At 39.1% G+C, this 27674-nt stretch overlaps 1 protein-coding gene across 1 annotated transcript; it reads right to left on the reverse strand.

Moving 5' to 3' along the window:
• Positions 1–18914: 18914 nt before the first annotated feature.
• LOC149398381 (secreted RxLR effector protein 161-like) lies at positions 18915–19372 on the reverse strand. The gene is made up of 2 exons (XM_089614574.1): positions 19238–19372; positions 18915–19118 (listed from the first exon to the last, which is right to left on the reverse strand). Exons 1-2 carry the CDS (start codon positions 19370–19372, stop codon positions 18915–18917), a joined length of 339 nt encoding a protein of 112 aa, XP_089470700.1.
• Between the last annotated feature and the right edge of the window lie 8302 nt (positions 19373–27674).

The raw sequence follows: 27674 nt of genomic DNA on the forward strand, positions 1-27674 counted from the left end.
TGCTCTTGTTCTGGTTTTTTTTTTTAAATCTCCCTGAAGCTTTTTTAAATATTAAATAACTGACTTGGTCAACTATCACAAATATTAAATATCAATGTTGAGCTGTTGCCGTATCATTTTCAGCAGTTATTATTCCATAAATTCATGGCAAGAAAATAAAAGGTTAGTTTTTTTTCTCAAATTTGCTTTCCAGCATCAAAGTACCTAGTATTAATTAAGTTTCATATATATAATTTGTGGAGATTAATGAGGGAGAGAGAGAGAGAGAGAGAGAGAGAGAGAGAGAGAGAGAGAGAGAGAGAGAGAGAGAGAGAGAGAAATATGTTAATACAAGATTATGTTTAGTATGTAATTACGCTAATATTTTTAGGCTGTTAGTCTAATCTGATAATTTTGATGACAACCTTCCTAAACCAATCTTATGTTGGGAAATAGAATCAATTAGTAGTAATTTTGATACTAATAGTAGTACCTATTTTCTTAAACATTTTTATTAGTAATTATAGATTTTTATATCTATAAATGTTGTTAATTGTAAATTTGTAAATCAATAATTTATGACAACTGTATATTTTGATATCTACGATTACTACCTTCTTATGTTCTATTTTGAGACCCACACATGCGACAGATAATTAATTGAACAACCAACCAACAACTGTATTGATATAAATTATAAAGCCGCTCACCTACCACTCTGGAAATAGTTAAAGTAAGAATATAATAGTGTTTAAAAAAAAAAAAAAAGGTAAGAATATAACCCAACTTGATAGTGGGTTTGCCATAATTATTGGACTTCAAAGTCTCGTTGTAGTCAAAGCCCACAACTTGTTATATCTTTAGGCCGCAACACCTGCCTTGTACTTGTTGATATGCCGATGATATAATTTTTCATTAACTTTTAACATCAATTTAACTTTTAGTTAGAACCAAGGTATCAAATTCCGATGAGTAAAAATGGGCGGTGGCGGCACCGCCAAGAGCAGTGCGATTGATAAAGACATTATTCTGAATATTGTCGTTTAACTTCGTTCCAAAAAATTTGGAAAAGTCAAAACACCACATTGATTGTTGACTCCGAGCTACGAGAGAAAACCAGAGGATTTGGGGTTGGATCGAGAAGATGAAGAAAAGAAAGAATGAATTTCATTAATTGAAAAGAAAGTACAACTGGTAATTAAATAGTAGCGCACAACTACTTTACCGACTCAAAAGAACGAACAAATGAAAACATAACACGTGTCCACTTACACGTGAAACTAAAAGAAAACTGAATAAGTAAAACGACACCGTATTAACCTAACCAGCTCGCTCAACTCCTCAGCTCGCAGCTCGCTCAACTCCTAAGCTCGCAGCTCGCTCAACTCCTCAGCTCGCCCATTAACCTAACCAGCTCGCTCAACTCCTCAGCTCGCAGCTCGCTCAACTCCTCAGCTCGCCCTAACCTATACATCCTCAGTACTCCCCCTCAAGCGAATACATCCTTGAGATGAATCTTGGACAAAGTAAGACGTAGTTGTGGAGATGACAGCGGCTTCGTAAACATGTCAGCTAATTGATGCTGAGTCCTGACCGGCAAGAGCTTAAAAGTCCCTTCATTGACATGATCTTTGACAAAGTGCAAATCTATCTCCAAATGTTTTGTCCGTTCATGAAATGAAGGATTCTCAGCAATATGAATTGCCGACTTGTTGTCACAATACAAAACAGACTTAGATGAAGCTTCAATCTTGAAATCTCTAAGCAGTTGATGCAGCCAAACAATCTCGCTTGTAGCTGAAGCCATCGCCCTATACTCAGCCTCCGCAGACGAGCGAGCCACCGTTGACTGTTTCTTAGCTTTCCAGGAGATCAAATAATCTCCAATAAACATACAAAAGCCTGTAACCGATCTCCGAGTGTCCTTGCACGTTCCCCAATCAGCATCCACAAAACCTCTCAATTGTGTCGAAGACTGAGAGGAGTAGAACAGACCAAGCCCTGGATTGGACTTGATGTATCTGAGCAAATGATGTGCAGCTCGAAGATGTTCATCAGTTTGAGCGTGAAGGAACTGACTCAAGGCATGTACTGCAAAAGTAATATCCGGCCTTGTAATGGTCAAGTACAAGAGTCGTCCAACCAGACTTCTATAGTGCTTTGAATCTGGCAAAGCAATTCCAGTCTCAGCAGTTAAAACTTGTCTTGGATCCATCGGAGTGTGTAGTGGCTTTGACTCTATGAACCCATAATCTTCAAGTAACTGGAGAGCATAATGTCTCTGACTTAACACCAATCCTTGGGATGACCGTGCAATCTCTAGCCCCAAAAAAAAATCTCAACTGGCCCAGATCCTTTAACTTGAAAGTGGAACTCAAATATCCATTTACTTCACCAATGGCTTCCAAGGATGGTCCTGCCAGTATGATGTCATCAACATAGAGTAACATAGCCACAAAGGTGTCTCCACTCCCTCTTGTAAACAAGGAGTAATATGCTTTTGATTGCGTGAACCCGACTGAGATCACCAAGCTTGTAAACTTGACATTCCATTGTCTAGAGGCTTGTTTAAGCCCATAGATTGACTTATGCAGTCGACAGACAAGTTTTGATGCTGAATCCTCTATTTGCTCCCCCTGAATCTGAAGTCCAAGAGGCAGATCCATATAGACTTCTTCCACCAAATCTCTGTTGAGAAAGGCATTGTTAATGTCCAACTGCGTGAGATGCCATTTCTATGATGCTGCAAGAGCTATCAGCAGTTTCACTGTCACCAGTTTGGCTACTGGAGAAAAAAGTGTTGATGAAGTCTATGCCTTCTTTCTGGTTGTACCCCTTGGCAAAAAGCCTTGCTTTGTGTCTGGCAAGTGAACCATCAGCATGGAACTTGTTGGTGTAAATCCAACGGCAGCCAATGGCTTTCTTGTGTGCAGGCAAAGGAACTAGGGTCCAGGTTTTGTTGTACCCCATCGCTTGAAGTTCCTCATTCATGGCATTCCTCCAATGAGCATGTGGAGCTGCTTGATGATAGAATTTTGGTTCCGGACATGTCGAGACTGCCAAACAAAAGGCCAAATATGAAGGAGATAACTAATTATATGTTATAACCTTAGATATGTGATGAGGTGATGTTATTTTACCACCTGATTCAGTGATGGTGACACCACAATGATAATCTTGCAAATATGTAGGTGGCTGTTTAACCCTTTGTGGTCTCATAGGAGCCAATTGGGTTTGAATAGATGGACTGTTATGTGATTGATCAGTGGTTGTATCATCATTTTCCAGTCCTCCACCATTATCCTCCAGTCCTCCATCATTATCATCAAGATCATCATCTCCATCTGTGTGACTAATGTCAGGTTCACTGTGATCATCTCCATTTTCACACTCAACAGAAGGAATATAGACAGGACTAATGGAAGGTAAAACAAGATCAGGAAAGGGATCAAAATTCTGGTCTTGTTCAGAAAGATTATGAAAGGGAAAAACATTTTCATGAAAGATAACATCCCGAGAAATGAAAACATTTCTGGTTTTGATATCAAGCAAACGATAACCTTTGTAATCCGGAGGATAACCAATGAACACACACTGCCTTGCTCTAGGGGCAAACTTAGTTCTATGGTTTTTCAAAGTGGAAGCAAAGGCTAAGCAACCAAACACACGCATGAAAGCATAGTCAACAGGGTGATTATATAGCAACTCATAAGGTGTTTTATTATCTAACAAGGGAGTAGGAGTCCTATTTATGAGGAAGACAGAAGTCAAAACACAATCAGACCAAAATTCAGCCGGTAACTTGGATTGAAAGTAAAGAGCACGAGAGACATTTAACAAATGTTGGTGCTTCCTTTCTACCACAGAATTTTGCTGAGGTGTCTCAGTACATGAATATTGGTGAAAAATTCCTTGTTTTGCAAAGTATTGTTCAAAGACCAATTCCTTTGCATTGTCGGACCTGAAAAGTTTAATCTTGGCAGAAAACTGGTTATCAATCAAGGCACAAAAACGAGGTAAAATTGTGTGAACATCTGATTTATTCCTCAACAAGAAAATCCAACAGAACCTTGTACAATCATCAACATGAGTAAGAAAAAATCTGTGGCCATTTCTAGAGATAACAGAGTAGGGCCCCCAGATATCACAATGAACTAAATCAAAAGGCTTATCACAACGTTTATTTTGCGAAATAAAAGGAAGCCTCTTCTGTTTAGCTTCAGGACAAACATAGCAAGGCTCATTTCTGTCAGATGAAGAAAAAAGAAGTTTGTTTTTTATAGTATCAAGACATTTGTAGGAGAGATGACCAAGACGTCTATGTCACACTTGATCAGACACTTTGTTGATGAAATCAATGGTATGGCTTTGATCAGTGAGAACATAGAGGTCTTGGTGATTTTCACCTCTGCCAATCGTCTTCTTGTGATACATATCCTGTATAGTGAAACCATGATCAGTAAAACAAACAGACAAATGAGTTTTGCTAGTCAGAGCACTGATAGATATAAGGTTGAATCTGAAACTAGGAACAAGAAGAACATCTCTTAGAATGAGATTATTGTTGATGCGGATATCACCATAAAACTGCACCGGGATAGAAGTATGGTTTGGTAGAGTGACATTGGAATTCTGTAAAGGCTTAAGGCTCATGAAAACTGAATGATCAGAACAGATATGTTTAGTAGCACCAGTATCAAGAATCCACATCTTGTGGTATTTGTCAAAAGAAATTTGAGAACAACTATAACAAAGATAACCTGGTGTGTAAGATGTCATGTTGATTTCTCCAGATTTTGTCTGAGGCATAGCTGATGAAGTGAGCCTGGTTGAGAGAAGGTTGATGAGTTGATGGCATTGGTCACTTGAAAATCCTTCCATTGCCTTTACTTGTGAGACCCGCACAACCTAACTTTCTAAACGCCGTCTCCATATGATTCTCTCTCTCGCAAATAAATAAATGAAATTATATTTCTCTCTCTCGTTTGAATTTATATAGAATTTCATTCCTCTCTCGTCTCAGATAAACGAGAAGATTTTCTCTATACTCCCTCGGTTCACATTTCAAGTGAGATTTCAAGATTTCAAAGGAAATAATATCAAGGAATTTCTCGAAGGAACGAGGAAATAATCGAGAATGAGGAATTAAGAATATTAAGGTCGATAAGGTTTTAGAATATTTTCACGAATGTAAGAAGGATTGTGAAAGTGAAAATATATTTTAACGACCTAGCTGATTTCAACGTGAAAGGAATCCGGAAGGAAATTAGTGAAGTAGATTCCTCGTTATATTTTTTCGTCTCTCGAACGAATTATGGTCCAATGAGTTTATCAAGTGATTTAAATATATTAAGGTAATGAGAAATCTCGGAATGAGTAAAGGAATTATCGAGTTTATCTCGAATAATAAATTAATTCCGAGAAAATATTCCGGAAATTAATTTAAGAAAGACATTCTTAAGGACGAGAATTAATTCCGAGAAACCTTAAATATATTTAAATTATTCGAGAACGAACGAGAAAATTCCCGGTTCGAATCCTATAATTATAATCCGTACGGTTATGGATTTAATTAAATAATTATGTCAAAGGACGTGGTTGTAACAATTTTTAAGGGACCCATTTGAAAGAAAACAAGGAAAAGAGTTTGGATTGTGAATAAGATGTTTTCTTCCTAGCTTGCCACGTCATCTATGACTCATCTTCTTCAAAGTGATAAGTATCACTTGGCCGAGTGAAGAAGAAAAGAATCGGCAACCAGGAAAAAAAAAAAGAAAAGAAAAGAAAGAAGAAGAAGAAGAGAACCGAGCGGGAGTGAGAGAGAGAGAGAGAGGGAGAGAGAGAGAGAGCCGAAAGAGAGACTGAGAAAGAGTGCGAGACGGAGTTGAGCTCGCGAAGAGAAAGCTCGGCCGACAGCCACCGAGACCGAGACCCGGAGTCACTGGACGCGCGCGCGCCTCGACCGAGCGAAGCGACGCCGCCGCGAGCTCGCCGTGACCACCGCCTGAGGAAGAGACGCCGGGAACGAGAGTTACAGCAACGAGGACTCCGGATTCACAAGAATTTCGATAAGAAAAGCTAAACCCGAATTGATTTTTGATTTAGGGTTTTTGAAATTGAAAATTTGGGGGTTTTCGATTTCAATGAGGATTTTCGTGAAATTGATTTGGATTTTGAGGAAAAATGGTTGTGAATTCTGGATACTTGATTTTTGTTGTTGTCGTGGCCGATTGTTGTTGTGGCCGTGTATGTGTTTGGATATGAGTTGGATAGTTGGGTTTGATTGCTGTTTGTGGAGGCTGTGATGTTTTCAGGGCTGTTGGATTTTCGGGTTGAAAGTGTTGTTCTGATTAAATGCTCGTTATGGCCAAGTGTGTTCTTCCTTGGCCGTGTATTTGGTTTGGTCAGAGGTTTGTTGACCACGAGCATTTTTATCATTTTGATCTGATTTTGGAATGATATTTCTGAGCCTCGGGTTAAGTGTTTGCTTGGTTTGGTTCGGGTTTGAGTCAATGTGGATTTTGTGACAAGTTATTGGGTTTGTTGACAAGTTTGGGAATTTTGGTACGAGTTTGAAATTGTGAAATTGACTCGTTATTGGATTCAATGACTTGGTTACAGATCTAGACGGACGAACGGAAACCGGACGAGGCGGAGGCGACGAAGCCGGTTTTGAAGATTCTAAGAAAAAGAGTTATCGAAATTAAAGCTCGATTAACTCGTGAGTCTTTTAATCGCGTCTCGCGTTTAAATACTCTTGGATTTGATTAGTGTGATGTATTTCGCGTATTTAAATAAATAATTTATGTTTATTTATTTAATAACGTTTAAGAGTTTGATTTGATTCGCTTTGGAATTCTCGGTTACTTTTTATTCGGATCAATTTATTTAAGACTCATAAGCATGTTGTTGGATTTTATTTCGTATTGTTCTCGATACGAAAATACGCGAGTCTTGAATAAGTTTGACTTCCGAAAAACCGGAGAATAATGGATTAAATTCTCGAATTCCGAACCGACTCGAATCTAATCCCGACAACGAACCTTATCTTTTCAAGTAGTTTCAAATCCAGTAACTAACGAAGTTCCAACTTCGGATTCTAGTTCTCTCGCGCTCCAGGACGTGCTAAAGGTCTCGGGAAGCGTGTAAAGCAAAGTGTTCTCCGGAATTCATCGAGTTCTTCAACGAACTATTCCGGGTAAGTGGGATTTAAGTTTGAGGCGCCAAAAGGGGAATGGTGCCTAGTAGAATAATTGTTTATGTTTTTTCGTTTAATCCTAAAACAAAGAGAAACCCTCAGTTAGACAAGATGACCGAATAAGGCTTCGGCCACTAACTAATAAGATAATAAAATGGTGGGGTTAAACGATTAGCTAGTTAAGAACCTTGAAGCCTTTAAAGCTATGTTGAGCTTCTGTAATAGGTTTTTAACCCTTTGTCCTGATGAGGAGGACAACAGGAGGAGGAAAGACGGTGTTCTCCGGATTTAATCCCGAGAGAAACTGCTCTAGGAGAAGGTCCAGCCTCACAGCTGTCGACAACTCCTTCTAAAATACGTAAAGAGCCATACAATGAAACTAATAATGTTAATGATGGGCTTTATCCCGATAAGATCTCCTCCTGTAGTAGGATAGGCAGGTAGGCTGTAGACAGCTCCTGTAAAACATAACGAACTCTTGTCGGCAATGTAGCGAGTGGCATTCCTGAAGGCCCTTTAATGGGAAGTCGATGGGTGGCTTCAGGTAAGTCGATGAGTGGCTTACCTGTCCTGAGGGAAATATGAACCCTGAACTAATCAGGGATTGGTGAGGGTTAGTTCCCCTCTACCATACACGCGTCAAGGCCCTCCTACATGTGCTAGTGGATCCTAGACATTAAAACTTCGGCTTTCCGAGAGCTAGGCTCGAGTTTTCGGAATAGCTTACTCATCTCTCATGAGCGGCTGCGGACTGAAGTGTCGATTGGGCCCAGTCCACTGATGTAAGGCGCCGGGATGCGTGAGATGGATGAGATTTTGAGGGAACCGGAGAATGCCGGATTCCTGAATGAATGAATGGATTTCGATAAGAAATTGTTCGTGTTAGCCAGTTAGATATTTCCTTGATGCTGAATGATCGTTATTCTGCTGAATCTGCTACCTGCTGTTGTCATTTGCATTCGTCATCAGCATCTATTGTCTGTATTCATCATCTGCATTCGTGCATCTCATGTAGCACTAGGTTAGATATCCTGCTTACTGAGTCGGTGTGACTCACCCCACAATACCCCCTCCCTGTAGATGAAGGAAGCTCAGGCGAAGCGGAAGTGCTAGTCAACGTAGATCTCATGACGACCTGCGGCAAGGACGGATACATGTAGGGAAGACATGTAAGGTTTTATTTTCTTTAAAACCAGCTCGAACTCTGTTTCTAGTTCATTTGATATTAAGTAAGTATTTTACTAAAGTTTTGTAAAATGTAAACACGCGCTGAAGGCCTAGGCCGTGTTTACGAGTAGCGGTCATAAGTAGTTGTAAAGCATTTTAAAAAGAAAAGAAAAATTTTACCGTATTTTTCTACAAACTACTCATGACTTTAATGCTACTCTTTTCAAAAAATGTGGTTTTTAAATAATGAATGAGTTGATAGTATATGAGTATAGGTAAAGGTCGCGGTCCGAGGGCGACGGGTGTCCTGCGGGTCGTGACATTACTGCTTCATTCACGTTGTCAGGCACTTGAACACCTTCAACAGAATTGGCTTGGCCTCTGACCCGTGGTTTGTACCCTGGTGGATAACCGTGAAGCTTGTAACACTTGTCAGCGGTGTGTCCAATCATCTTATAGTGAGTACAGGTAGGTTTATCCTTTTTGTTGTTAAACTTCTTCTGGTCTTGAGCAACATTCATCGCCATGGTGCTTGATTGTTCAAGATTTCCAACCATATCTGTTTGGATCGATCTTTGCTTCTCCTCCTGAGTGATAAGTGCAAAGACTTTGTTGATTGGTGGAACATGATCCATCAGAAGAACTTGACCTCTCGCTTGAGCGTAATTCTCATTCAGTCCCATAAGAAATTGCATGACATATTCTGAGTGCAAGAAAGCCGCCAATTCTTTTGCTCCTCAACATTTGCATTCGCACTTGCAGCATGGTCTGAAATTACTCAGTTCTTCCCAAATAGACTTCAGTTTCGTGTAGTACAAGCCAACCGACTTCTGATCCTGAAGGCAATGCACAAATTCCCTTCGTAACTCAAAGATTCTCGGCGCATTGCTCTGAGAAAACCTTTCTTCCAGATCTTTCCATACTTCCATCGCTGTATCTGCAAACAGCAAACTCGATGAAATTTCTTTCGATACACAATTGAGAATCCATGATAGGACAATTTTGTTGTTGCGATTCCACTGTCGATGAGCCTTCACTTCTTCTGGCGGTGGTCTGTCGAGCGATCCGTCTATAAATCCGATCTTGTTCTTCACATCCAGCGCTATCTTCATCGATCTACTCCAGGAGATGTAATTGTCTCCGGTGAGAGCTTGCGATACGAGAACCGAGCTGGTAGTGTCAGAATGGTGGAGCTAGTACGGATCTAAAAGATCATCATCCACAGACCTATGAGGTATGACTTTCTTGGAATCTTCTCCAGTCGGCGTTGTTATTTCATAATCCATAAGAGCAGATCTTCAAAGAAAACTTGTGACCGATAATGGAGACAAACGTAGACTAAAACGCGGATAGCTCTGATACCATGCTGAATCCGAGCTACGAGAGAAAACCAGAGGATTTGGGGTTGGATCGAGAAGATGAAGAAAAGAAAGAATGAATTTCATTAATTGAAAAGAAAGTACAACTGGTAATTAAATAGTAGCGCACAACTACTTTACCTACTTAAAAGAACGAACAAATGAAAACATAACACGTGTCCACTTACACGTGAAACTAAAAGAAAACTAAATAAGTAAAACGACATCGTATTAACCTAACCAGCTCGCTCAACTCCTCAGCTCGCAGCTCGCTCAACTCCTCAGCTCGCCCTAACCTATACATCCTCAGTATTGATCCCCAAAAAAAAGATGACCGGATGTTTTTGACGTATAAAAGATAAGAGAAAATGTGTTAAAATTCATTGTATATTCGGGAGTATACGAGGAAAAAGAATAAGCTCCGGCACTTTTTCGTTAAAGCGGAACACGTGGTGGACATCGTCCAAATGCTGGAGAGTTTCGGTGGCAATCACCTCATCTTTATGTTATTTCAGTGCGTTGTACACTAGTACAAAATATGGATTCCACGGCTTTTTTAAACCTTCATCTAAATATTCATGACAGTCATTTTATGTCGTGGTAAGTTTTCACGATGGAAATAAGGCCTTCGTGGTTCCGTCGTAAAACCTTAAAATTGTCACCACATTTCATCTAGAAAATTTTGTACCAATGACCCTTTCCACGACGGTTTTTTTCCATTGTGCAAAAGGAACAAATGTTTTGGTCTCATATATATTTTAATATCATAATCTATGTATTATACTTACTATTTTTTAATGTTTACATATTTCGAAAATATTTAGACTCCGTATTATTTCTTTTTATGAGAAAAAAATTATTTATTATCACATCTAAAAAAAAAAAGTTTATTATCATAAAATATAAAAATGCAACAAAAATTTTCGTTGCAACGCGCGGGTATCCCGCTTGTACTGCAATATCATTGGAGTAAAAAAAAAATATTTGGTGTAAAATTTACTTTTAATGTAGTGTAAAAATTACATTAAATTTAGTGTATACATTAGAGATGCTCTAGTGTAGAAGTTTTTCCTTTGAGTGACTAAAATTGTCATTTCTATTACTATAAAAATAAATATTTAAAGAAAAAATATTTCCTTTTTGAGTGATTGTTATCCTTTCAAAATATAGCGACATATGATTCAATTTATGTAGGAGTGTGCACGGTCTGGTCCGGTCTAAAATCGGTCAAAAAATCAAACCGGACATGTATAAACGATTTTTAAAAAAATTAAATCGGACCAGACCAAATAAGAAAAAAAAATCGGACAGGATCAAACGATTAAAATAGTCTGGTCCGATTTAAACCGTTGCATATCGTTTAGACCTGATCGTATTGGACCGTTTCATTTTAAATTTTTCTAAATATTTTTCTTAAATAGTAACCAGTCCGGTTCACTTTTAGACAAGACCGTTTTAGACATATTTTTTTCTACTAACCGTTCCGGTCCGGTCTAAATCACAGTTTAAAATTTTTATACAAGACCATTTAAAAGTACAAATCAAATTGGACCGGTGAAATTTTAAACTGTTTAAAACCGGATCAACAATTTAAAAAGCAATGGTTCGATTCGATTTACGTTTTTATTGGTTATTTTGCGCCGCCCTAAATTTATGTTACTTGAAAGGGAAATTTGTATTTGTTGTACTGTCCGTAATGTCACGTCCGTAATGTCATAGCGACATGTAAAATATATAAAGAAAAGAGCAGATTGTACGACATATGGTATGCCTACCTGCTCCATTATTTAAAATATTAAAAGGCCCATAAAGATGTTGAAGGATTGGATCTAGCCTACCTACTGAATACATATATATCTACTTATGTACTATGAGAATGAAATTTCACTGTTCTTAACACCAACCAATTAAATTATATCTTATTGTCAGTGTGATCATGTTTCTATAAGCCAACTGTCAGAATTACCCTTAAACACTAGACCAAGTTGTTGAATACGGTTCCTTGTTGCTTTGGTAAACAGATTAAATAAAATAATAAAAATTACAAAAAAATTATGAAAATAGACGATTTAAACGTTTGACATTGTTTTTTTTTGTCCTTGCGTTTGACATTGTTAAATAATAAACGTTCGGTAAATCTTAGATATAAATAGTCGTAAATAATGATGTGACCTAATATATGGAGGTTGTTATTTATCTAAGACTTACGTCTGTAAATACATGAAAATAGCGCAATGGCGGGAAACTAAATAGACGCCACTTGTCGTATCTATCCAGCTTCCCGTCATTTGGCACGTTTTATGTCTAATAGGTTTCTCTTTAGGGTCTATATTCAGCCGATGATAAGAAAGTTAAAGATTTATTACGTCCATGTCGTCTTGTGACCATGAAAAAATATCTAAATTCTTAGATGATAAAGAGAGGATGTTTTGTTTGATATCCGATTTGAGATATTTCCCGACTTTGAGCTTCTTCTTGGGCTGATCGGGATCAGGTCCAACTTCCTTTACATCGTCTCTTGGGTCAATTACACCTTTTATTGGAAGGCCGGGGTCAAGATCGATGCTGTCATCATGACTTTATGGCCTTGATTGTCTTGACTTACCTTCAGGTAGTCGGTGTATAGCAACTTCTTGCCAAGGCATGTGTAACTTGAGCTTCTACCACACCTTAGTCGGTTGGGGTCTTCATCTTCAAATATTGCACCGATGTAATGGCTCCGAGCTCTTGCAAGGTGGGTCTATCATTAACCACATTGAAAACGGATTTTGCTGGGACGACCACCGACTCGGGGTTAGTCGTTTTTGTCCTCGGATGCTCACCCACTATGATGGGTACCGAGATGGTTCCTTTGGGTTAGATGGAGTTTCATGTAAAACCTTAGGAGGTTCACTTGGAACGGGGCTAAGAAATCTTTCTTAAGGCCCCGCATGTTGAACATTTTCTCAAAGAGGATATCTACCGAGCCGCATTTTCATCATGATTCGATGAACATTACAGTTCCTGATGATGGCGAAGATGACCAGTGGGTCCCTGACATAGCTCTTCTGTGAGCTCCTGGCAGTTCCGCTCATGTGTGGTCCTCCCACGATCAGAGAAATGTCTTCGTAGACCTCTAGCTTCTTCTCGGCCTGGTCTTCAAATTGAGTTCAGAACTTTTTTAGTGATCATCTTTGGATAAGGGCTTCTAAAGCCTCATTGAGGTGAAGCACTCTAACATTTTGTGGTCGATGTTGTGGTGGAAAGGACAATACTTCGTTATGTCTCTCTTCGAGACATGTTTCTTTATTTATTGTGGCCTCAGAAAGATCTATTGATCCTGGGTGATGCTAAAAATCTCTTCTATGAGGGTGTTGAGATGGTGGTATTTGTCATAATTATTGGAGTGAGTATCCTCGAATATGTCCCTTCTATCCTCATCTTGTTGTCTCTTAGGACGCTCCACCTTCCGAGCAACGTACCTAGCCTCTTAAGCGTTGATGTACTTCTGAGCTCTTTTAAGAAACTTATTGTAATCCCGAGGACCAGTCTTCTGGAGTGACCACCAAAACTCCAATTTTATTCGGACTCTTGACTTGATTCCGAATAGCTTGAAATCCTTGTTGAGATCATCTACTTGGAGCACTTACTCAGAGTAACGATTGATGTAGTCCTTCAACGACACGTCAAGGGCTTTTCCTTTAAGTGACTAAAATTGTGATTTCTATTACTATAAAAATAAATATTTAAAGAAAAAATATTTTCTTTTTGAGTGATTGTTATCCTTTCAAAATATAGCGACATATGATATGTAGGGGTGTGCACAGTCTGGTCCGAAATTTTTTAATCCACAGTTCCTATCCTAGTAGCTCATTCCCTGCTCGGTGTAAGGGTTCTTCATCTGGGATCAGTACTTCACTCCGTAGCGCTACCTTTTTAGCTCTAATCTTCTCCTCCAGATCCTTCTTGCTTGCCTCCAAAGCTAAGTGACGCTCTCGCATCTTCTAGAATTGCTCCGCCAAATTGGGATGTAACATGTATTCAGCAAGCTCCTCAAGAGTGAGTGGCTAAGTCCGGTTGTTGTGTTTGATTTGTGTAAAAAAAAATACCGACGTATGATTCAATTTATGTGACTTGAAATTTGTATTAGAAGTGTGCACGGTTAGGTCCGGTCTAACAGCGGCCTCCGACCCGGACCAGACCGTTTTAAACAGTTCGAAAATCTTAAGATCAAACCGGACCATTTTAGAAAATAAACTAAACCAGGCCAAACCGTTTTAGACTGGTCCTGTCCAGTTTATATAATTTAAAACCGTTTTAATTATTTTTAAGACTTTTTTGTACAAATTCAATTAGAAAATTGAAAAAAAAATTAATTTAAACATATATTAATTAATATGTCCAACTAAAATTAGTCCATTCAAATGTCTTAGAATTATTTAAAAAACAAAAAATTAAAATATTAAGACAAGTCCGGTCAGGTCTAAAACACATTCTAAAATTTTCAAATCAGACGGAAATTTTAGACCGGTCCAAAAAAATTGAACCAGACCGAATTAGACAAAATTGTTTTAAATTGGACCGACAGTTTAAATAACTGTTGGTCTAATCCGATTTACGATTTTTTTTGCACACTCCTGTATTGTGTACACCGCTTTAATTTCTTAGCCGAAATGTCATAGCGACGTGTAAAATATATAAAGAAAGGAGCAGATTGTTTGACATATGGTATGCATACCTGCTCCATTATTGAAAATATTAAAAGACCCATGAAAATGTAGAAGGGTTGGATCAAGCCTACCTACTTAATACATGCATGCATGAGGGGGAGTATTGATGTTATTGTTATTTGACCTGATCACGCTACGCGTGAGGGGGAGTATTGATGTGAGATAGTCTCACGTTGATTGTGTGTGTGAATGAACACGTGTTTATATATCGGTTGGACCCCTCCACTTGACACCAATTGGTTTTAATGAGAGCTCTAAAATCACGATAAATACCCAAAAAATTATATCTACGCTTCATGAGATAAACCCAAGTGTAACGAGTGAAATCATCAATAAAAGAGATGTAATATCTCGAACCACCATTAGTAGACAGAGGGGCACGTCCCCACACATCAGAATGCACAATATCAAAGGGAGCAAGAGATGATGAAACACTATTTTGAAATTCTGAGAATTTTGCAAGTTTATAACCACTACAATCAGAAATATCATGGGAATTCAAATGAACTAAAACTCCCGTATAAACCAAAAAACGCAAACGAGACTCTGAAACAAGACATAGAGCCCCCCCCCCCCCCCCCCCCCCCCCCCCCCCCCCGCTTACGGTCTGTCCTAATCACCGTCTAAGATCGCAAATTCTGAACATAACAAGTGGAAGAAGAAAATGTGACTAAGAAACCAGATTCGGTCAATTGACTAACAGACACAAGATTTAGAGCAAGACTAGGGGTATAGTAGACATCCGGAATATAAATATGAGATGTAACAACAGAACCAATTATCTCCGATGGCATAGGGGTACCATCGACGATCATAAAGGGAAGAGATGAATGACGAGACAATGACACAAAAGATGAAATGCGATGGAACATATGATTGGAGGCACCTGAATCAAGGATCCACGAGGAGGATGTTATACTTGGGGCTGATGACAAAGACAAACCTTTTGAGGAATAAGGGGACATGACATGAGGCTGCGAGGCAAGGAACTACTGGAACTGCTCAAACATGTACGGATCTACAAATGGGGCCAATGACCTGCTAATGGGACTGTGGTGTTAGTATTGCGGCTGCGTTTTGCTTCTGCTCAACAATACGGGACACTCAGCCTTCCAATGTCCCTTCTTCTTGCAGTAAGCACACTATTCATTGTACCTCGCCATAACAAAAAAAAAACTCAAAGCCAAAACACTCCAAAGATGAAATCAAACAACCAAATTCGAAATCCAAACAACCCAATATACACTTCAAATTGAAGCAATTTGCAACCAAACAACAACCAAACTACCCAATGCAAAGTAAAATTAGCCAAACAATTCACAGCTCTGTGATTCACCCGACGAGAGATTTAGAAAGCTCTAAACTTTAATCCCACCGTTTTAAACATACCTATGATTGTCCCAAACATGTTGTTCTAATTTCGAGACAATCCAATGGATGACGAAGGCGCAAACTTAATTTTCCCGTTGTTGATCGGGGTTGTTGCGAAAGTAAATTCACAATTCATCTATTCACTTGACGGACGAACTTAAAATACTCAAAATAGCAATCCAACGGTTCAGAATGAGCGGATATGTGTCACAAACATTCTGTGAAAAATTCATGACAATCCAAAAGTGAACAAATGTGAAAAAATTGATTTTATGGCTCTGGTACCATGAAGATTTAGGGATTGCGAAATAGAAGAGATAGTCTGAATGATAATACATTAAAGAGAAATAACAACAAAAAAGGAAATAAAGAAAAATGAAAATAATCTTAAATAAATATAATAATAATAATAATAATAATAATAATAATAATAATAATAATAATGACTAATATATATATATATATATATATATATATATATGCGTTAATATCCCCCTTAAGCTCACGATACTACAACAATAAACATTGAGTGTTTGTCAACTAAGAAGAGGAAGCGCGAAGTGGAGTGAGCCTTCTTGAATAAATCGGCAATCTGAAGAGAAGGGGGAACATAGAGCAATGTGATCGTATCAAGCGTAAATGATGGGGGGTGTAACGACAATCAATCTCAATATGTTTGGTTCGCTCATGAAAGACCGAGTGACGAGCAATATGGATGGCATTCTTATCATAGTATAGCGACATAGGATGATGAAGAGTGACATTCAGAACAACAAGTAGCCAGCGGTACCAAATAATCTCACATGTAGTCGTGGCCATAGCGCGATACTCAGCTTCAGTGGAAGAGCGAGAAATAACATCTTGCTTCTTGTTCTTCCAAATGATGAGTGAATCTCCAAGGAAAACACATAATCCAGTGGTGGACTTGCGATCCGTAGGATCACCGGCCCAATCGGTATCAGAGTAGGCGCGCAACTCTAAGAAGACGAGGACGAAAACCATAGACTCTGAAACAGAGTACCACGAAGATATATACCCGAGAATACGAAGAACGGCGCAACCCAATGAACTATGGTAGGAGCACTGACAAACTGACTAACATTATGAACAACACGTGAAATGTCGGGACGGGTAATCATGAGATAAACCAAGCTCCCTACCATCGTGCGGTATAGGCTAGGATCGGGAAGAGGAGACCCGTCAGATGGAGAGTAACAAGCATTAGTTTCAAGAGGAGTATCAACGGTCCTGCTGCCAGTGAGATGAGCACGTTAAAAAAGATCTGATACATACTTTGACTAAGATTGAAGGTAGCCTTTCGGGGAGAAGGCCACCTCGATACCCATAAAGTAACGCAACAAATGCAGATCTTTCATCGCAAAGCACAGAGCCAAGTCAGGCTTCAACGATTCAATCTTATCATAATCATCGCCGGTAATAATCATATCATCAACATACAAGGACATAAGGATACGATCTGTACTTATACGCTTTTCAAACAAGGTGGTGTCATGTAGACTAGGGAGAAAGCCAAGACAAGTAATCATGGTGGAGAACTTCTTAAACCAAGCTCGGGGAACTTGTTTGAGACCATAGAGAGCTTTGTGTAACTTGCACACATGACCGGATCGGTACGCAACACCTGGATGAGATGTCATGTAGACCTCCTCGTGAAGATCATCATACAAGAAAGCATTCTTCACATCCATCTGAGATATCTTCCACTGATGAACGGAAGCCACATCGATCAGAGTGCGGATTATCATCATCTTCGTAACCGGCGTAAAAGTCTCTTCATAATCCAAGTCATACTCATGTGAATAGCCTTTTGCAATAAGAAGGGCCTTATACCGTTCCACGGACGCATCAGATTCGGTTTTGATCTTATAGACCTAATGCAGCCAATAGCTCGCTTCCCCGACGGTAATGGTACGAAGTCCCAAGTATGAGTCTAATGTAGAGCACTAAGTTCCTCAGCCATAGCAGTCTTCCAAAGAGGGTCAACAACTTCTCTATAGGACAAAGGCTCATGCAGAGAGTGAAGAGACACACGAAAGGAAACAAAATAGGTAGAGTATGAAGAATAGGCAAAATCAAGAAATTTAGTGGACTTACGAGGACGAGTGGACTGACGCAGATGAGGATGATCCGTAATCTCGAGCGATGGGTGAATAGTTGTAGTAGGGGAGGTCAGAGGCGTGTGTGTCTCGGGAACCAAAGTATCAGTGGGTAAGGTGTCAATATCAAAAGGATCAATACGAATAAAGTTGTCTTGAGTCATACGATGAGAACTAGTGGGAACAGAGAAGAAATGCATATGCTCTAAATACACGAAATTACGAGAGACATACAATTTCTGACTAACCGGATCGAAACAACGATATTCTTTTTTTTGGATTTCTTCATCGAAACCCCAATCCCAGATAGAAAACGAAATAAATAAATAGCAAAGAAACGACACAAGAATTTATAGTGGTTCACTTTCAATGCGAAAGCTGCATCCACTTTTCCGCAGCACAATCACTATAAACCCATTAGGGAGGTGTTTACAGTATACAAGTGTTTCTTATTTTGGAATGATGAGAATACACCCTATGGAACCCCTTTTATGTACTAAGGAGCTTACAAAAGTGATTATCCATATCCGATGTGTGACTTTTTTTTTACTCCTATAAATTAGGCTTCATCTCTCTAACAATCTTGGAGACTAATCTCATCACATGTCTCCATTTTGCAGCGGAGACTCAACTCATTAGGTGAGGAGTCCAACTGAGGTTGAGCATAACCTTAGTTTGTCATATGGCACTGACTTCGTCAACATGTCAGCTGGATTCTGACTTCTCGTGATCTTCTTAAACATCAACACTCCATCTTCTAACGCCGATCTGATGAAGTGGTATCTCAACTGTATATACTTCATCCTAGCATGATACACCGGTTTATTCGCCAATTGAATGGCACTCTGATTGTCACTGTACAACACACTCCTGACATGGTCTTGATCCAGCTCGCGCATAAATGTCTACAGCCATATCATCTCTTTTGTGGGCTCGGTGATGGCCACGTACTCCGCCTCGTAGCTCGACAAGGCAACAATCTTCTACATCTCGACACCCAACATATAATCGTCCCTCAGAACGTGTAGACGTATCCGGACGTGCTCTTCCTGCTGTCGACGTCGCCCCCGTTGTCATCAGCCATATCATCTCCTTTGTGGCCTTGGTGATGGCCACGTACTCCGCCTCGCAGCTTGACAAGGCAACAATCTTCTGCAATCTCGACACCCAGCAGATAGTCGTCCCTCAAAACGTGTAGACGTATCCGGACATGCTCTTCCTGCTGTCGACGTCGCCCCCATTGTCAGCATTGACGTAGCCTTGGGGTCCCAGCTCGGACTTCCTGAATTCCAATGCCGAACTCGAGCTGCCTCTCATATATCAGAGGATCCACTTCACAGCCTTCCAGTGCTCTCCCCCTGGGTTACTCATAAACCTGCTCATAACTCCCACTGCATGAGCAATGTCTGACCTCATACACACCATTGCGTACATCAAACTTCCGATAGTCGAAACATAGGGGATCATGTCCATGTACGCCAGCTTGTCCTCGGTGACTGGCGATTGCTCCTTGGAAAATTTGAAGTAGCTGCCCAGCGGCGTTCTAAAGCATAACAAGATGCTTAATCAGAGCATTATTGAGTTAAAGCTTGAGAAGAATGATATGGAAAATAAAATTCTTGAGCTCTCCACCGAGAATCAGCGATGTAAAGAAGAATTTTGAGGTATCTGTCTCAAGCGTTCTTCCCAACTCTAGAAGAAAAAAGAAGTGGATTTGTCACTACTACAATCGCCCTGGTCACATCAATCCCTGATGCTTCAGGTATCTTGCAGATCTCAGATTTAACAAGATAGAGAAGCCTGTATTTGCCAAACCGTCTACCTGTACCCGTCGTGAATTGAGAGTCAAGAAGCAAGGGATGTGTTTTGTGGCATACAGCTCTACTTGCCATGTAGAGGAAAGAAGCTGGTACTTTGACAGTGGTTGCTCTGGTCATATGACTAGTGATAAAAAGTCACTTTCACGGATGAAAAAAAAACAAAACTCAGACTGTGACGTTAGGTGACGGTGGAAAGGGTGAAGTTGTTGGCAAAGGAACTCTCAATCTGAAAGGTGTTCCCAGCATAAGTGAATTGTGTTACAAATACCATAGTGTTGTTTTCACCAGTGAGGGATGTAGGGTCCTTGACAAGGGTAACTCATGCATGATGACATGAAGGAGGTCCTCGAACAATTGTTACCTTTTAGGAGATGAAAGATCAACATCTCGATCTAGGTGTATGGTCTATAAACTGATGAGATGAACTTGTGGCACAAAAGGATGGGGCACCTAAGTTACAAGTCAATTAAGAAAATTACAACCAGTGGACTTGTCAGAGGAATCCTTGAGCGTAAGGGAGAACTTACTGTGATATGTGGAGATTGTCAGATTGGTAAACAGACCAAGACTTCTCACAAGAGTACCTCTCAGATCAACACTACCAGACCTCTCGAGTTGCTCCACTTGGACTTGATAGGTCCATTTCAATGGTAAAAAAAACGCCTCTGTTTGCGTGGATGATTACTCTCGCTATTCATGGGTAGAATTTCTTCGAGAGAAATCAAATGCTGTCAAAGGGAGAAATGTGTTGGTATATCTCCTGTCAGAAGCGACCATGGAATGGAGTTCGAGAATAAACTGTCTTCTGATTGCTGTGATACTCAGGGTATTTATCATCAGTTTTCTTATCCTATCACTCCCCAGCAGAAAATAGTTGTTGAGCGCAAGAATGGGTCCTTAATAGAAATGACAAGAATTATGATTCATGCCAAGGGAATGCCTCTAAAATTTTAGGCTGAAGCTATTAATACCCCATGCTACATCATCAACAGGGTGTCTGTTCGTACCGGTACTGAGAAGACTTGCTATGAGTTATGGAAAGAGAAGAAGTCCTCCATCAAATACTTTCACATCTTTGGAAGCGTATGCTACATTCTTAATGACACGGAGTACATGCAGAAATTAGACCCCAAGAGTGATGAAGGCATCTTCCTAGGCTATTCCACCACTATTCGGGCCTACAGAGTCTTTAACAAGTGTACACACTTTGTAATGGAGTCAGTTAACGTGACTATAAAGGATTAAAATGAATCTAAAACTCCTGATGATGAAGATATTGATACATTCCAAGATGTTCAAGAAGTTGGTCAAACAAAGACTTCAGCAACTGTTCAAGATAAATTTCTTGGCTCATCTAATGATGAATCTGTTTAGGACTTGAATGAGAAGCAAGTCTCCGCAAGTGACTCCAGTAAGGTCCTTTAACCTTCTTCAAGGAATCAGAAAGATCATCCCCAGTCCTCTATTATTGGTGATCTTCATGCCGGACGGAAGACTAGAGATAAGCCTACTATCAACTATCGAGATATTCTTAGTCATTCTTTGTTTATTTCCTGTATTGAGCCCAAAAATATAAAAGAAGTAATAATTAATGAATACTGGATAGTTGCTATGCAAGAAGAACTTGGTGAATTTGAGTGGAATGATGTTTGGGATCTTGGCCTGAGACCAACTGATGTCAATGTTATATGGACAAAGTGGATTTTCAAGAACAAATCAGATGATAAAGGAAACATCATCAGAAATAAAGGTCGTCTTGTGGCTCAAGAATATTCTCAGATTGAAGGAGTAGACTTTGAAGAAACCTTCGCGCCTCTTGCAAGATTAGAAACAATCCACCTCATGCTTGCTCTTGCTTGTTATCTGGAGCTCAAGCTTCATCGATGTTAAGAGTGCATCTTTGAATGAATTTCTCAATGAAGAGGTATATTTTGCTCAACCAAAGGGGTTTTAAGATCCTCATCACACTGATCACGTGTACAAACTGAAGAAGGCCCTGTACGGTTTAAAGAAAGATCCACGTGCGTGGTAAGAGAGGTTGACCGTGTTTTTAGTCGACCATGGCTATGTTTGAGGGGGAGTAGACAAAATGCTGTCTAGATCTATGTAGATGATATTGTGGTTGGTTCTAATTCCCAGAAGTTGGTCGAACAATTTGTTGAACAAATGCAAATGGAGTTTAAGATGAGTACGATTGGTGAACTTTCTTATTTCCTCAGGCTTCAAGTCAAACAAAAAGATGAGGGAATCCTTATCTCCCAGAGCAAGTATGCTCGTAATATGGTGAAGAAATTCAAGCTTGATAAAGCTTCTAACAAGAGGACTCCGACTGCTACTTACATCAAAGTCCTAAAAGATGAAAATGGAGTCTCAGTTGATCAAACTCTCTACAGAAGCATGATTGGGAATTTACTGTACTTGACTGCAAGCAGACCAGGCATCTCTTATGATGTTGGAGTTTGAGCTAGATATCAGTCAAACCCTAAAGAAAGTCATCACTCTTTTGTCAAGAGAATAATCAAGTATGTGTGCGGCACAATTGATTATGGTATTTGGTATACCAATGACACAAGTGCTTGTATTATGGGGTATTGTGATGCGGATTGAGCTGGGAGTGCCGAAGACGTAAATAGTACATCTGGTGCCTGTTTCTTTCTAGGTAACAATCTTGTGTCTTGGTTCAGCAAGAAACAGAACATCATATCTCTATCTACGCCCGAGGCAGAGTATATTGCTATGTTATGGATGAAATAGATGTTATGCGAGTATGTGGTTCAACAAGATGTTATGCCCTTGTAGTGTGACAACATGAGTGCCATTGCCATCTCGAAGAATCTAGTTCAACACTTTGAACGAAGCACATAGATATAAGGCATCACTTCATCAGAGAACTGGTAGCGAAGAATGTGATCGAGTTGAAGCATGTGTTTACTAATAATCAACTTGCTAATATTTTCACCAAACCCGTTGATTATGCTCAGTTTTAAACACTTAGATCCGCATTTAATCTTTGTGTTTTTGAGAATTAATTTTCTCACAAAGCATGTCTGTCAACCAGGTTATTCGTTTGACTATTTTTTTTGGTTGATGTGTATTTGAGGGGGAGTAAAATTGTGGATTAATGTTTCTTGCTCACTTGTTACTTATTTTGCTCGAATAGCGGGCTCGCGATTGTGTTTGAGTCCGTTGATAGCGGGACACGTGGTCTTCATAAAGGGAAATGTGGTTTGCGACTGTTCCACTTCTTTTGCAAAATCATATACATTTGGATGTTGGTACCTCTTTTCCTGCTACCTTTGTGAAGATCCTTTAGATTGTTGAAACCCTAGTGCATTACGTATCTTCTTCGTCAGCCTTGAGTTTTTTTGCTTCTGCACTAATGGTGAGACATCTAGTGACTACTCGTTCGATGTTGTCTCATCGTCGTGCAAACTCCTCTGGGGATCATCTCTCATCAGAATCCGGTTCGGTCCCTCACATTCCCCCACCCACAGTCATCTCTGAGAGTGATGAGGTTATTAATTCTTCACCTTCTCTATTGTTTAGAAGACCTGTTCAAAGAACTATGAAGACTTATGCGATGAGGAGAGTTTTTATAGAAGATGATGACAGTGTGTTTGAGGATAATGTTGAAGGGTCATCCTCTAAGAGGAAGTCGGTCAAGAAAACTCATTCTTCCAGTGCTTATGGGCGCAATGTCATCATTCATGGGGAGATCCTATCTACAGATTCTTTTGGCATCCCTGCCATTACATATTATCTTCTCCAAAGAGATATTAAGTTCACTTTCAACTGAACAGATTGTTCGAGATGTTTATGCGATAGTTCGGCGTATGGAATCATTCGCTTCAGGGGAAAAGAGTTGTTTCTCTCACCCGAGATGATTAATTGCTTCTTTGGTACTGACAAAATTCAGGGCTTCAAGTGGAAAGAAAATTTTGACAAAATTGTTTGTGCCCTGTCAGGAACTTAAGGGGGGGCTCCTGGGAAGATTTCGAGATGGACGACTGTATGCTCTCGTATTCTCTCACTGTGAAATACCTTCTTTTGTTTGGGATTGCTATTAAGAATTGGCTCCCAAATACTGATCGCTGGAGGCTCAGCAAGAAGATGTGTCAGCTACTCTTTGTTATTGGCCACAACATCGAGGTTGATTTTGGCAATCTTGTCTTCGATCATGTTGCAGCCCATGGCCTCGCTTAAAAAAGAAGTCTTCATATTGGATTTCATTCACTAGTTTACGAATTAGTGATCTTTTCTAGAGATGTCGGTTGGTAAGGTCGATTTGTACAGGGAACCTATGCTCTTTCTAGCTGGTCATAGACACAGGTCGAGCAGGCTCATAAATGATCTGGACACCCATTTCCCTCATCCTGTCCACTTCCAGAGTTTGTTGATGACGGAGAAGATGAGCTACCTGACGGCTATGAAGACTATAACGATTTGGAACGAAGCATCTCTCGAACCATGTTGTCGCCAAGAAGAAGAAGATCCAGAAGTCAACAAGTTTGTAATTTCTTTATATTTTTTATTTGTTTCTTTTTTAAGAATTTCAGCTCTCTTTTTTTTTCTGTCCACCTAGACTATTTACTTCCTTGGATCATCTTTTTATGGAAAAAAGGGGGAGTATTTTGGTCGATCAGAATTTTATTTCTTGGGTTGTAATAGCCAAGCCTTAACTTAACTTACTATGCTTTTACTTCCGTTTTATTTATTTTTAACATGGACACATTTTTTATTTGCAAAAAACACTCTGCGTAGTGATCAAGTTTGTTTTGACATAAAATGTCAAGGGGGAGATTGTTGTTATTTTGTATGACATCGTTTATTTGTCAAAACAAATTGTAGCAGAGTTGTTCAAGCCGAAGCATCTACAAGTTGTTCAACAAACTTATGCAATATGTAGTCAGGGCAGTTGCATCTTTTTCCTCTCGCGGAAATCTTGTAACTACGACATTGGTTAGTTACCCGATTTTCTTGGAGATGTAATCTCGGATCTTTAGGGATTCGTTGATATTATTTCCGCGTAGGAATTCAGAATGTAACCATATATAAATCCACCTAGGGTTTGTATCTTTGTCAACGAGGAGTCTCTGGTTCAAGGCGGGCTTGAATCCATACCCATTGGAGATAACCATTGAAGAGAGGTGTTAGCAAAGATGAGTTTTGTCTAACTTAATATTCCTATAATCGTAGTTGATTGAGACAGTGGATTGCTTTTAATTGGACGTCGGAGTCCCCCTGAGTAGGTCGTTATGCCGAACAAGGTTACCAATTTTCCTGTGTCTTTTATTGCTTTCTATTTTATTGTTTTGTCTCCATAACATTGCATTTAATGTCCTAAAACAATCAGTTGTTCCACAAGTTGCTTAACCTAAAACTTGAACAACCATCTTAACTGCGTTAGTTAATTTCAGTATTTATAAATTGTTTTTTCGATGACAATACAATTATATGATTCAAAAGTTTTCATTTTCATTGCAACTTCAGATTCACCAGTCGCGACTTAAGTTTTCGTCATGACAAGAATATTTAACGTCGCGACTTCAAATTCACTTGTCGCGATGTAATCATGTTTCGCCATGACAAAATTATTTCACGCTGCAACAACATGTTTTAATGACGTCAACATGTTTCTTTGTTTTGCTTTTCGTTGCGAGAAGAATTTTTTACGTCGTAACAAGAGCTACAATGACGGTTTATTTTATTCCAGCACGTGGGAAAATTGTTATATTATATTCTTTATTTAAATTTTATGCTTTCGTCATGATGTGAAATTTTTCTGTCGCGACCAAATCATTGTAAACAACACTTTTACCACGACGGGGTTGTTTTCCGTCGTTAAAACACTTTCGTCAAGACATAAATTTTTTTTCGTCGTGACGAAATCATTGTAAACCACACTTTTATCAAGATGGAAATTTTTCTCGTCCTTCAAACACTTCCCCTCGCAACTTAAATTTTTGTTCATCGCGATGAAACACACCAGAATCGTTATTTTTCTGCGACGGGAGCCAAAACCGTCGTGGAAAGTCAAAAGTTGGGCTTTACACGACGGTTTTAACAACCATTGTCTAAAGAGCGTCATGTACAGGCTTTAGATGAATTTTCGGAAAGACTCTCATCTAAACTTCGTCGTGTAAGCCAATTTTTGTAGTAGTGAGAGGCAGTGGTGCTTGACAAAGTAGCTAGAAAATTATAACAATCAAGAATTCAATCCAAGTTTGAAGACAAACTACAAGGGCATAATCTTAATCGCTCTAGTACCATAGTGAAGATCGAGAGATGAGAATTTGATTCAGAGAAATGAAGAGGAACGAAGAGAAAAGTGGGGGGGGGATATTCAGAAGATTAATTGTTCTCATTATATTGTAATTGATTGGTACAACTAAGGTTGATAAAATGAGTTGGCCACTAACTTACCGGGGACAAAAAGAAAAAAAAGTTTGTCTCAAAGCCTAACTTAACATCGACGGTACGAATGAATGTAAAACTGAAAATATTCGACTGAACCCGAGCTAACGGAAGGAATGAAACTTGTTCTTCCATTAACTCGAAACTCTACTTCTTAACATAACGAAGGCTCCTGGCCATCAAAGAATGGAGGCTTAATAGAAATGGAAACTTCTATTCGGTTTTTTCTGAAACTATTCATAAAACAGAACAACAAAAATTAAAAAATAAACTAAAAATATATCTTATTATCCAAAAAAATTAATAATTTATATAAACTAAATTCACAATTATGCGAACAACTATTCTTGTGAACAGTGCTAAAACGGAAGGACTTTCCAGTTAGCTCCATTCCAGTAGTCCAAGTTTACAATATTCCATACCGAAAAAAGAAAATTGAAACAAGACCATTAAAGTCTCAATTTTTAAAGGCCATGCTTTATGTCTCTATCATTATGAAGGGGACTAATTAACAAGAGATTTTAGATTATTAATTCAATAATTTGTTGTCACTAGCCTATTTTACACTTCTTATTAGAGGAATAACCCAAGTTTCATTTAATTAAGGAAATAACCAATTTTTCCTTAGCAGAAAATTATACATTTCGCGAATCAGTTAATTAATTAACAGACTGAATTGAGTCAGGTTAATTAATTAACTGAATGTTTGGATTGAAAATTCACAAAAAAATTTACAAAAATCAAACTTAAGTCAATTCATATTCAAAGCATTTAATTAATTAACCTAATTCATAATTCAGTCAGTTAGTAAATTAACTTTACTAAAAAAAAATCAGAACCTAAGCGAATTCTTAATTCAAACAATCAGTTAATTAATAATCCTAACTCAATTCAGTTAGTTAATTAATTAACTGATTCACGAATTAGCACTGAATCAACAAACAAAGGAAAAATCCACCGAATCAACAAACAAAAAAAATTGTAGAACGAATCAAAAACACGAACGAGTAGAGGTATGTATAAGTTGATCGAAACTGCAAAGAGCAAGAAGAAGAACGCGAATGTGTCCAACACCACAAATCCCTCGAACGCACGCTTATTCGACAACGCCGTCGTCTTCGTCTACTCCGCCGCCAATCCATCGCCGTAGACCCCGATCCGCACCGCCGCGAACTCGTCTACTCCGAGAACCCCTCCGACACCGTTGCGAGAAGCTCGAAGGCTCGCTCCTCAACGTCGTCGTGTTCGTCGTCCTCGTCGCCGCCGTGACGTTCCTGATCCTCTGAGTGTTTTGGGTTATGAGGGTAATTTTGGAATGAAATTTCATTTGGGTTATTCTCTTAATTAATTCAAACTTGAGTTATTCCCTTAACAAAGGTGGGTTGATTGGGTTAGTAGGCTAATTCACCCTTATTAATTACTCCTTTTTATTACTAACTTATTCATTTTGAGAAGAAACACTTATACTAATAGGCAAAATAACACATATATACCATATGTTTAACTAAAATGTCGAGTTTAATATTTGATTTTAAAAAATG

Source organism: Urtica dioica, chromosome 5, assembly GCF_054948205.1.
Source record: "Urtica dioica subsp. dioica isolate 48M chromosome 5, U.dioica_male_clone48M_v1_H2, whole genome shotgun sequence".
Taxonomy (NCBI): Eukaryota; Viridiplantae; Streptophyta; class Magnoliopsida; order Rosales; family Urticaceae; genus Urtica; species Urtica dioica.